This window comes from Andrena cerasifolii, chromosome 13 (assembly GCF_050908995.1).
Source record: "Andrena cerasifolii isolate SP2316 chromosome 13, iyAndCera1_principal, whole genome shotgun sequence".
NCBI classification, from domain to species: domain Eukaryota; kingdom Metazoa; phylum Arthropoda; class Insecta; order Hymenoptera; family Andrenidae; genus Andrena; species Andrena cerasifolii.
In genome coordinates this window covers 2,740,053-2,753,315 of record NC_135130.1, presented here as the reverse complement: position 1 = coordinate 2,753,315, position 13,263 = coordinate 2,740,053, and the positions used below count along the sequence as shown (strand labels likewise).

General features: G+C 38.2%; 1 protein-coding gene across 5 annotated transcripts in view; it reads left to right on the top strand.

Annotated features, from left to right (window-relative positions):
- The window catches only part of LOC143375970 (ras-specific guanine nucleotide-releasing factor 2), a 178,777-nt gene extending 173,647 nt beyond the window's left edge, over positions 1–5,130 (top strand). For 4 of the 5 annotated variants that reach the window (XM_076825701.1, XM_076825699.1, XM_076825700.1 and 1 more), the window contains 3 exons: positions 1,395–1,677; positions 2,473–2,670; positions 4,537–5,130. In XM_076825701.1, coding sequence (XP_076681816.1) covers positions 1,395–1,677; positions 2,473–2,670; positions 4,537–4,752 — 697 coding nt within the window. In that variant the 3' untranslated portion in view covers positions 4,753–5,130. The remainder of the gene's footprint in view (positions 1–1,394; positions 1,678–2,472; positions 2,671–4,536) is intronic. The other variant, XM_076825697.1, reaches the window with a different exon arrangement.
- The last annotated feature ends 8,133 nt before the right edge of the window (positions 5,131–13,263 follow it).

Below are 13,263 nucleotides of genomic sequence, written 5' to 3'. Positions count from 1 at the left end.
AGTTAAAAAACTATTGTTTTTCGGAAGTTACGGATACATGTCCGAAAGTCTCTCGATTTTAGACGGCTAAACGGTGGCCCTAAAAACTCGCGCTACGTTCAACCAATTTACTTCAAATTTTGCATGCAGAATCATAATAAGATTCCACATCGTCCAACGAAGGCTTTTTTTATTTCGATTCCCCGTTTATTATTTATAAAGGAAAAAGGTGGATTTTTCTCTTAGAAAAATTTAACTTTACCTTTGATCTCTCACCATTTCTTTATTTTTCAAAATTTTCGAAATCGCCTTCGTTGGACGATGTGGAATCTTATTATGATTCTGCATGCAAAATTTGAAGTAAATTGGTTGAACGTAACACGAGCTTTTAGGGCCACCGTTTAGCCGTCTAAAATCGAGAGACTTTCGGACATGTATCCGTAACTTACGAAAAACAATAGTTTTTTAACTGAAACTTTTTTTATAAGTAGTTCATAATACTATGTAAACATAGTTAAAAAACGGGAAATCTGCATCAAACCGTTGACTTGTAAAAAAATCCACAAAATGTATACATTTTCCGAGGGTTCAAACGGGTATACCCCCTTAACGGCGCAAATTTTGACATCAGCACCCCCAAAAAGTCCTAAAATATCATTTTTACTTTTAATCTACGTAAATATTTAGTGACTGTTTTTTGCTTTCTTTGTACGTTTCAAAACAGCACTTTCTTTTTACAATATTTAGAGGAACACAACTTTGCAAAAACGATTTTTCGATTAGCACAGTTAATTTTACTGAAAAGTATAGCTCTTTAGGTTTAATTTCCACTGAGGCTCGTGTTAATACAATACGTTCTTAAGTTATGAAGGAAAACGCTTGCCCGAGTCAGACTCGGGTTAATCCGCAAGCCGGTTAAGGATTATAATTCTAATCAGGGCAACAAATTAAATATTTAACGTTAAAAAATTACATTTTTATCTCAGACTCATATTATAATAAAATACTTCAACAATTTACCTTACAATTGGGAATATTACTTTTGGTCAGGTTTTGGGGCAAATTCGCCACTGTGCGATGGGATGGTTAATGAATATTTCATTTACTCCAGATAATCATTCAATATGCTATTTCTCGAAAAATGCCTGGTATTTCGATAACTTCGTTGCAAAAGCTTTTGCAAATGTGCTTGTGTCATATGGTCGATGCCATCTTTTGAGAGAAATGTATCCAATTTACCCACATTATCCAATTATTCAGCAATGTTATTAACATAATTTCGATCAACTATTTGCAAGGAAGTGTTTTGTGCAAAATGCATTGTAGGATGCTAAAAAGAGGCGCACCTACTTATTATAAAAGTATTTAAAATTGATTGTAAATATTATGCTAAAATTATTTCAATATTTTTGCAGAGAATTTCTTGGACAGGCATGGATGAAAGCCGATAAGGCGACACGCGCTCCCCACATACTTCTAATGACAAAAAGGTTTAACGAAGTCTCTCAGTTAGTCGTGTCAGAAATCATTCGACGTTCCAACATGTCTACAAGGGTCGCGGCCATCGAGAAGTGGGCAGCTGTTGCCGACATCAACAGAGTTTTGCACAATTACAATGGCGTGTTGCAAATCTGTGCAGCATTCACCAACAGCAGCGTCTTCAGATTGAAGAAGACTTGGGACAAGGTTTCTAAAACGGTAAAAAATTTGGAAAAAATATACGTAAAACACTTTAAAGGAAAAGTGTGGCGAATTATATACAGCTTTGAGCCAAAGCCCTGCAACGCGCGGGTCGAACCCATCATCCGACTGTATCTCGATGCGCCCGACATCGTTGATTTCTATCCGCTTGAGGCGCCCGAACAGTCACTAACCCGCGATACCTGCGGTTAACCCACCCATACCCGCCTGACATCGTTGATTTCTATCCGCTTGAGGCGCCCGAACAGTCACTAACCCGCGATACCTGCGGCTTACCCGCCCATACCCGCCTGACATTGTTGATTTCTATGCGCTTGAAGCGCCCGAACAGTCACCAGTCACGGGTAAGAGCGAGTAACAGTTTAGGCAAGAGTGAGTCAGATGTGCGTGGTGACGTCATGAGTGGTGACTGCTTCGGGCGTTTCGGCCGCATGTGGTGTTAGAAAGTCTCGGACGTTCGGGTGTCTCGGGCATCTCGGGCAGATAGAAATCAACGCTGACCTGACTTATCCGCCGTGGGCACGGGCGGATCGGGTGAATCGAAAGACAGCCGGGTAACGGGTGGGTTGGCCCACGATATACCCGCCCATTGCCGAGCTCTGCTTTGAGCTGATCACTTTGTATCCCACACATTTCTTCAACTCAGCGTTATAAGAGTAAATGCTTTGAAGTATTATTCAATATATGAAATTGGGTTCTGAGGTGTAAAAGTAAATAATTCGATATTTAAGATTGACTATTAAGTGGATATGAATAAAATAGGTACAATATATTTGTTTCATTATATTGCAGACGAAGCTCACCATCGAGAGACTTCAGAAGATCGTTTCTTCTGATGGACGCTCCAGAAACCTAAGGGACGCCTTACATCGGTGTGATCCACCTAGCATCCCGTATTTAGGGTTATATCTATCCGATCTTTCTTTCATAGAAGAGGGTACATCAACCATGACCGAAGACGGCCTTTTGAATTTCTCAAAAATGCGTATGGTACGTAATGTTTATCGTACTTATGAAAAATTGCAGACGTCACACTTTAAAGTACATATTAATTTATCGAATTGATAACAATACCTTTTAATATCAGCACTATCACTAATTCGGCAAAGATTGATGATATACTGGGCCTTTTATGTCTCAAATTTGCACAAGAAATAACTTTACTGGCAAAGTTCAGCTTTTGCAGTTTTCATACCCAGTGCAGCAATTTACTGAAAACTGGAGAATATGAGGATATAAATAAGTTTTTATTCGATCAGCTGTTTCTGTCAATCTATATGGATCTTGAATAGAGTAGGACTCCCGTATATGTTCATCTCGGGAGCTCTATAACAATTCACGCGTTGTCACTACTATTTTGTGAGATTGATTCAAGCAACCGATTTTTTCAGGCTAATTTATGTCGAAGCTTTAAAAAAGTTTGATCACGTTGGTCTGTAATTTTGTGTTTAATGCAATTTTTTTCAATGAGACCCAAGGGCCAAATGTTTACGACAGTTTTTAAAACCTCCATAAAGGCTCACGGCCTGATCCTAGCTATGAACATTTTCGGAGGTTTTACTATATTGTACGTTAAAACGAATCTGTGGTATTTAAAATCATCCAAGCCTGATATCTGATTCATTACAGTATTATTACCGATAGTAGTAGATACAAATTCTAATTTCATTTTAGTCACTTTAATTCTCTATTTCATACTAATAAAGTGACGTACTAAAAGTGTGCAATTTGTTAATGAACATGTTTGCTTCATGAAGTTTTGTAAAGGATATTTCAATTCTTCAGGCATCACACCATTTGAAGTTTGAAGGAGTAAGTTGTACACAATGAACTCGAAGAATTCCATACACAGAAGTTTTTGTGGTCATATACAGGGTGTCCCAGAATTTGGAGACGACCCGGGACATGCAATACCCTGATGCAAAAAGACACCGAAAAGTCCTTTACCGTTTTGAGATCCGAGGCTTCGTTTTCGAGATATTAACAGTTGAATATTAGCGGTCGAAGTTCCGGGGCGCGCGGTTTAAAGCCGAGACAGCTGAGCGCGGAGCAGTGACCGCTCGCATGCACGCGTAGGAGGCACGCATAGATACAGACCACACACTCAGTAGAGTCGACCGCGCTAACCCATTTTCACGGTTTGAATCAGCGCACTCTACTGTGTGTGTGGGTCTGTATAACGCGTGCCCCCTGCGTGTACGTGCCAGCTTATGCTAACGCGCGTTCAACTGACTCGGCTTTAAACCTCGCGGCCCAGAAGTTCCACCGCTAATATTCAACTGTTAATATCTCGAGAACGAAGCCTCGGATCGCAAAACAGTAAAGGACTTTTCGATGTCGTCTTGCATCAGGATAATGCATGTTCCCGATTTTTCCTCAATACTGGAACACCCTGTAGATAACTGAAACGTCATATGGATGAAAACGATGGAACTTTAATAATAATTTAGTTAACTTATTCTATACATTCCTTGTAATTTAAAGCCTCTAAACATGCTGTTTGAGTTAGGAAATCAATATGATAAAAATATCACGTTCGAAAGGGACGCAAGAAATACGTTAAACATATACAATATTAACAATATTAAAAATCATATAAGAGAAAGGATAATTGCATTAAAAAGCAAATTGCTTAAAAGCCTCCGCCGCGATGTTATTACTCTTGATTTTCGTCTTACTTCATTATGTAGAATCCAACATATAATTTTCTACTATCTGTCCCCGACCAACTTATACATTTTTATAAAGAAAAACTCGTTACAACTCTATAATAGTTTTCGATATACTTTTTCTTTCTAATTATCAGACTTTGTTTTCTATGATATATTAATATTCTGGGTACCCCATTTTTTCTAGATCGCTCACGTCATTCGTGAAATACGCCATTTCCAGCAAACGCCGTATAAAATCGACCTGATAACAAAAGTGACGAATTACCTGCTGGACCCGTCGATGCTTCTAAACGAGGCCGACCTGTACCGCATGTCCTTGGAGATAGAGCCCCGAACGTCCAGGCTAAGTAGTTCAACTGTAATTAATTTGCCGCCCTCCGCAAGCAACACGACCGCATAGTAAATCTAACCATCGAGCTGTTCCAAGTAACTATCGACACGTCATGATTCCTCGAGCTATTCTTTAGATTAAGAACCATAGTGGGATGGTCTATATTGAATGTTGAATTCCAACCGTAGCTGAAGAAAACTTTATAGGCTTTAAACGTTCTTCATAAAAGTGGTTTTAAAGACGTTCAGGTCACACTATATAAAAAGAAATATTGTCTCGTTCACCTGGTATATCGAGGCGTAAAAATACACCGCATTCATTCTTTACGAATTCTACTACCATGGCCTTTGCCATACGAACGAGGCGCGTTAATGTTGCACAGAAATAATCCAGAGCCTAACCTGCTAGCGTATCCATTTCTTCGAGATTCTGTCGAAATAGATATTCGATACCTTTTGAAAATCGTATAAAATACGTCGTTTCGTGACGAATACGGGCCAATGTGTCTTCATCCCCGTCCATTTCTGCCCACTTCCGCTTGTCGCCACGGGAACATCCATTCTATCTGCACTTTGACTAGTGAATCTAAAAGCGTTCACGTGTAATCCGAGGAAAGTGACAGGGTTTCATTACCAGAGATGCAAGAAACAGACAAGAAAACGTTTATGGAGCTATTGGTTGATAGGTAGATTGTTGGTGCAACAAATATGGCGTACTGTTTGAGGTCCACTCAGGTGGACTGTAAAGGTGAAATCCCACGGCGCGTGGCCCGGTGAGTCTGATGGCTCAGCGAGTCCGTTTGGCGAGCGCGGGACGGCGAGCCGAGAAAAAACGGGAAGCTCAAGCCGAACCACGCATCATGGAATTGCACCTGAAGGCTGTACGCAAACGCTATTTGACACGTTTTTTGTCACTCACTACAGGGCCCTGCAGTATATACTTGGTGATAGAACAATAGTGAACTTTTAACAACATCCGGACGTTAAAATTACTTACTAAAGCTCTTAATTCTGTTTTTACACGATAGACACAATTCCGGAAAATCTGTGCCAGAAAGATACCGTGCATATGAAAAGATGGAGCATTGTATTCAGACCGCAATCATCCAAACAAATCGTCAAACCTCCAACTCATTTTTTTCTGACTACGTCACTTATGATTGTCACTACACGCGTTCAAATAAGTCGTAAAAAGCAGACAAATAATTGACTTGAGAGCACGTAGTAGTCTTAAATGCAAATTCTAAGAATGTTTGTTTTGAGAGCAATTTCTTAGAAAAATAAGTAGGAATATTATTTCTTAGAATTAAAATTAGGTGAAGATTATTAACAAAGCAAATTCATCGAACCGTGTTAGACCAAAACAAATCGTGGAAAAAGAGAAATCAATTGTTTTCTAGACAGTGTTAAATTAAAATCGTGTAAAAAATCCGTGTAATAACTTGGGCTTACAGACTGGAGCCTTAGACCCTGCCTAGGTTGAACACTTAAAGGGGTATTCCCACATGAAAGGTAACAAATCAATTACATTTTCTTGAAGCTTAATATTTCGGAGATGTGTTCCGAAAAGATAGAGACACATTTTACTGGCAACGTGAAGGGGAACAATTAATGACTTTACAAAGACACGATGTAATTATGTGAAAAAATTTCTGTACTTTCTTGAAACATGGGTGAACATGTAAGAAAAATTTCAAATTCCTTGCTCTTATAATTTTACTTATATTAAATTCTAATTATCACTCAAAAACGTCGCGCCAAATGAGAATACCCGCTAAAGATCTGCTTCTGTTTATTACTTATCTTCATTTACGACTTCACTATTTCTCTATCGTCGATTATACATCCATATATAACCACGTCCTTGAAGTACTAACGTCCAGAAACTCTGCTTAAGCGTCTCTGGGCTAACATTTGGTACTAAATTGAGAAACACTGTCTTCGACTCTGTGAGATCAGGAACCCCCATAAGAGGGAGCCCGGAATGTGAGTCCTCGGAGGATCAGTGTTGGTGGAGTTGGTTAGGCGGCTGGTCAGTACACAGAGGATCCGCGAGATCGTGGGTTCGAGTCCCATCGTCCGAGGATTTCTTTTTCCGTGGCTCCCGAATACATAGGAATTACGAAAGCTATTCCTACATCTCCATCTGCTTTTACGGGTTTGCCATATTTGTTCCACCAATGATATACTGGTATATGATCGATTAAATCATTGAGATTTCTTGTCGAAGCACAGGATCATTCTAGATTCGCTAAGAGCTCGGGACCGGCGGTGAGCATTTAACGTAGAGAGCGGGCACAATTTCGAACGATCGTTTCTCGCTTCTATCTTGCTGAAGGCGGGAGCGAATCTAAACGCTCATACCCATCGCACACGCCCGTCGCGCATGCATAGGACGGAGTACCTGGCGCCTTAACGGCAGGGCGAGACAAAGTATCAACGTCGTCTCTTTCGTACCGTTCCTCGTCCGCTTACAGTCCCTCTGGCTCACTCTCGTTCCATCTCGCTCTCGCCTTCACAGGAAAGGAGTGAGACAGAAGTAGTGGGAATAGCGAGAAGCAGTCAACGTGTAGGCCAAACTGAGCTCTCAGCGAAGAAGTACTGTAAAAGAGAAGGTTGTTTACAAATGATAGCACGATACAGTCTCAACTATTTAGTTATATTTACACTTGTTACATTGCCAAGATGTTTACTGCGTCGAAAGACGGCGTTAAACGAGTGGACAATGACGGCGCCACTCTTCATTAGTCGAGTGGCACAAAGAAGGTTTGTGCAAAGTGTACAAAGTGAACTTCGAGCTTCGTTTGTCTTCAAAGTAAACATGCGGAGACTCTTAGACTATACTTTCGATGCATTCCATGAAATATTGGTGTGAAAATACGCCAGAGCCATGCATTTGACGAGAATCTTTTGGCGTGAAAGCACGTCGACCCCACTCAGAGTGTTAATGACCCACTTTGACGAGGTGCAGGTTAGAAATTGAAATTGGTGGAAGTGTAGTCGTTGAGTTTTAGTTAGCATCACTCAATCGAACAGTATTACTCTTTGGAAGGCAAGGTTGAACGAAGATTGATGTTAAAAGGGCTGGGTACGGGATTTAGTTGGTGGTTGAGGATTGTATTTGACAATCAATAGCGTAACGACTTACAATTAGTGTCTTCAGTCAACCCCCATTCCTGGATATATTTTATAATAATTTCTCTGATGACATAACCATTTTATGCTATCAAAATTTATTGATAGTTTCATGAAATGTATATTCCTGGTTGTGCCATTATACCTATACGTCAATACACTTATTCTCTTGCTTTCGTTTTGAAGAAAACTTCGTATACTTCGTAAACTTCTATACAGTGGTATATTCTCAATTTTACTACCATGTATCCACGGTGAAAGTATATTAATAACCACATATGCGTGGAACAAAATTGTATAGGTTGTTCAAATTGTGTAATTTGTCCCATAATTTCGAGTTTGTTTAGTGTGCAAGCTTTCCGTTGAAAATGCGCATATCATTAAAAACGTAGTTGACGTAATTTGGAGGTGTTCGTTTAGAAATGCTTGCACTGTTTAAGGTCATCGTTGTGCTCGTAAACACAGTGGGATTTACATTGACGCTTAGGCCGGTGCCACATTTGCGTTTCGTCCGCGCGAACCGACAGCTCGCGGTTTGCCCGCGCCGGCGCCACAATCGCGTTTTGTCGGCGCGGATCGACCGCTTGTACTGCTTGCGTTAAGGAGGTTCGATACCGGAGAAAAAATAATCAGAAATCTTTGAAAAGTGTTTTAATCTAATGTTCAAAGTGTAGTCCGCATTGTGTCAAAATCTCAAGTCCATTGACCGCACGGTTTTTGAAAAAATTTAAATCAAAGTTGCGCTTTTATGCACAGGCTGTTATGGGAGAAGCGATAAAATTTCTATAAAATGTTACGCAGAGTCCTTAAAAATAGTGAGAAAGTCCTAAAAAGTGTTGCAATGAAAAGCTTAAGTATTCCTATGAAATTCTAAAAAAGAAAATCGGACATGAACCGTACGGTTTATTAGATAATTGAATAAATAGACAGCAATGTGCTCGTATTTTCGGAACTGCCTGAAGGAACTGTTTGAAACGTGGCAACGCTGTACGCCAGGTAGTTATCTATACAATGTATACTTGTACAAAGGATACAGTAAAAATTGGTAAAAACACTACCAAGCTGTAAACATGTATTTAGTAATTTGTTGCGAACCAGTACGAACGCGCAAATGGACGCCACAAGTGTGAGATGGAAAGAGAAAAAAAGATGGACGCAAAGCGACGTTGCCGCATTTCACTCGCATATTTTACGCTACTTTTAACGAAAATATTGTGTTTCTAGCTGCATTAAACATACTTTTTGTTTAATTTAATTCCAATACAAACAGTGTAGTAATAGACATGTAAATAAAAATTTTGTCTACATAATTTTTTTTTTATCTAAGATTGGTATCACTGCAGAGCTCCCATGTAGTGTTCCTTCTCGAGAATGCTTTCTCGAGAATTTCTCAAGAAATTTTATAATTGCTAATTTCTTATTTCTCGAGAAATACTATAATTTCTCGAGAAACTTAAGGCTAGAAAAATATTATAAATCTCATTTATTTTCGTAAATGAATGTATTACTAGTTAATCGCGACCGTGTATATATAACCACATCTACAATTTATAATACATCTTATTAATAACATTAGAACCTATATGAATTCCAATAGAAAATCACAGTACAGAAGATTCGATATTATTAACTGTTGAAGGTGCTCTTAAATTTTTATTTAAAAATTTAGAAAAATTGTACACTCAATTAAGTATCTAATGAGTTTCTTGTGGCTATTAAAGAAGAAATATAGAAAAGAGGAGATAAGACTATTGTATCCCGTATAAAATTTTTGCATGATTCAGAATTTCTTCCAAAAGGGTCAAAAGACGCATTTTTTCATTTAACAGCCAATATAGATATTTCTAAAACGTCAAAATATAACAGTAACAGATTTTGCCACAAAAAAGAAATAGATTCGCTGACACTACATTAGACGCATTGTGCTATTTGAAAATAAACTTTAAAACCAAAAAGTAATGTTTCGCTTTGTACAAATTTTGTATTAAATAAATAAATTTACCAATTATATTTAATATCTATTTTTTCATTTACACAAGTTTTGTATAAATTAGACAGGAATAATCATTTAGTTAATGTTTCCTTGTGTTTTTGATAAATATTATTAACAATATTCCAAAAATATAATTTTTGCAATATTTTTTTCAATTTCTCATTTCTCGAGAAACAAAAAATATGGAGAAATCAGGAACACTAGTCCCATGTATAAGCATAGGCTTACCCCTCTCGCCGCCTATCCCGCAATTAAGGTATCGAACCTCCTTAAACGGGCGGCCGAACTGCTTCAGTTAAATGTGTTCACGTATAAGCGTTTTGTCCGCGCGAATTTATTTGAAACAGTATTTTCTGTTTCTTGAATCAGTAAAAAATGTTTCCCTGGTTCGCCCCAATGTGGCACCGCTCATAAGATTCTGCATGTTACACGGGCGCGGACGCAAATGGGGCGCCGGCCTAAGGCGGAATAATTATCTGTCCAATTAAGTGGACCCCGTTTTACTACGTTATTTCGTCTACGTCTTCGCATTGTGTAGCTGGTTTCAAAGGGAAGATGCCAGAGCTACGCGAATTGCTACGTTAAGAATGAATACAGAAAGATTTATCACTTTTAATCCGAATTTCACTGTGCACAATGACGAGTTTGATAATAAAATGCTCGACAAATTGAGCGATTAAGGACAAAGAAGGGTGGGCTTGAGATAAAAGTCATCCACTAAAGATGTAGAATAGTATTCCTTATAAATCTTTTTCTTCTTAAATAATACTATTTGTAATAAGATTCGATCACCTAAGAGAATACCTCATGTACTTATTCCTTTATAGCTTTTCCATCTAATTACAGGTAGTACCTACATTTCAACATTCCTTGCGCTGTTAATTTCTGAATGAAATACTCAACGTTCAATTTCGCAATTTTACCGTCTCCTAATTACGTCCTGTATTACAATGATTCCTGTATGATTCTATGAGAGATTACACCTGCTCGTCCAGCAAACACAATTCAATTCTCTTTACGTACAACTGTACATCGAGTACAAGGGAAAAGGGACATGGCGTGCGGACCACGTGAGGCGTGCTCTGACAAATTTCTTGCAGATGTTTTATGCAAACGAGAAAAACAATGGAATGTCTTAGCGAGCCACTTTTCGACAAGTAATATAAATCTCGAACTACTGTCGCATCCAAATCAACTGGCCGTCCAGGGGCACTAAAGAGGAGCTTGCTATAGATTGCAGATGAATATTGTCTAACCTTCGAACAATCAATGAAGCACCCTGAATGGCCAGTGGATTTTGTACCAACCTAGTCGTAATTTTTAAGATCGACATAGCTTAGCTGGATCGTAATTTATTTTGTATAAATATCTGTGATGGAAGAGTAGTAGTTACTGTAGGTATGGAACGTATCAATGCTCGTGAATGTTGTTGAAAAGTCGATCGGACTATAATCAGCGTGATCCGCAAACCATGCATGAATTTTAACATTCCCGACTTCGCCAACGACGAGTAAAATATTTAGCGAAATAAAGGAGAATTGTTATGTGACGTAATGGGTTAGTGCAAGAACATGTGTGCTCGTCGCTGGCGAAATGGGGCGTGCAAAATTGTGGTGAAGTACAGAAATAATGTTTTACGCGTCTTTGAATCGATTAACATTAAACGATAAGATATTACCACCCCTCTGCAATGGAATACTTAAAATGTTAAAATGAACATAAAGAAACTATACAGATAGGGGTAAATAGAAGTGTGGTAGTTTGAAGTTTAAGATTTTGTATTTAACGTTGATTCTAAGTTTATCAAATGCCACAAATGTGTAATTATTTTTGTTGGCTTTTTGAATTTTCGCGTCTCGTTTTTAAAGTTGCAAAATATTGTTATTAATTACGAAGTTTAAGGCAGTTTATGGTTTAATGAATAATGAACGTGAAGCAAATTTTTTTTAGTGTGGAATTAATTTGATACTAATAATAAAAATAAAAATTAATATTTAATGTTAATTTAGATAGAAGATTAAGTAATTTACTTCGGGAGCAATTAACTTTCCGTTTCTAATAATACTGTAAACTGGGGTGACTTTGTCCCGCCGGGGTGACATTGCCCACTTTTCGGAGAAACTTTATTTTATTTTATTGTGAAGTAATTAGAACATATGGTGTTTTGTAATCGATAGCAATAATTTTTCCAAGGTCAATCGAAAAACAATAGCGAATTCAATCATATGGTAATTTTTCAGTCAGAGTAAAAAAAGTGGGCAAAGTCACCTTAGTTTATGGTAATTATTATTTTCTCATATTATTCTTATTCATTAATTGCAATAAGTTTGTGTACTGTCTTCCTTTGAATTATTTAAATTGCAAAGAGAAAATACTCCTAATCAGTATCTAATAGAGTACCTGAGTATGAAGCCCCGAACTTTCTATTAGTTCCACCTTACAAAAAATTAAAACAACGTCCTCAATGAACGGAGTGTACCATTAAAACAAAATCGACAATGCGGTACTGCTTTTTGTAAAAAAAGCATGAACTAAACTAAAAAAGAACCTTGTGTTCATGTGTAAATTCTTTTATCAAGGGCTTCTATAAAAAGAAAACGTTCTGTTCTAATAATTTCAGATTACGTGACGAAAAGTGTTTTTGACACATACATATGTACCTATAAAGTATTTAGCACGTAACTGATTTTACAAAGTATATCATTGTCACAATCAATGCCGTTATAAAATTGAGAATATCATTGCTCTGTCGGTTGTGGTTTCGAAATTTCTTAAGAAGAGAGCTGGTTCTACATTCAGCACTTTCGTTGTCGTATTAAGAACGTCAGTATAATTATATTCGTGTATAATTAACGTAATTGTTCAATATCTTCGAACCTCAGGCAATCATGGAGTACCAAAGACTTTTTACCTCTCTAGTCGCCCCCACCATTGAGATCAAGGACAATCTGTTTCGCCAGTTTATCGTCTTTTAACCTTTGAAATCATGTGCCAATTCGTTGTCAAGATTTAAAACGATTGATACGGTAGAGCAGTGGTGCGCAGGGAGCCGTTCTTAGCGCCTAGCTGCGAGCAACCCGCCTGCCCCGTTGCTAAGGTTAGAATCGGTGGGGAGAACTGCAGTAGTGTACGTGCGTGCTCGTAGGCTCGTAGCGTAAGTATATATAGCTGGGTTCAAGTCATACCAAGTCCACGTACACTACTGCAGTTCGCCTCACCGATTCTAACCTTAGCAACGGGACAGGCGGGTTGCGCGCAGCTAGGCGCTAAAAACGGCTCCCTGTACACCCCTGCGGTAGACGACAGAAAATGTCGTACCAATATATGATAAGGCTCGTAAAATGCCATGGAAGTATATTTTCTACTACGTTAAATAGAGTGTGTATAAAAGTGAAATTTAAAATGGGACAGTAATTTGTATTTATTGCATACTCTTTAATACTTTTCTTTCTT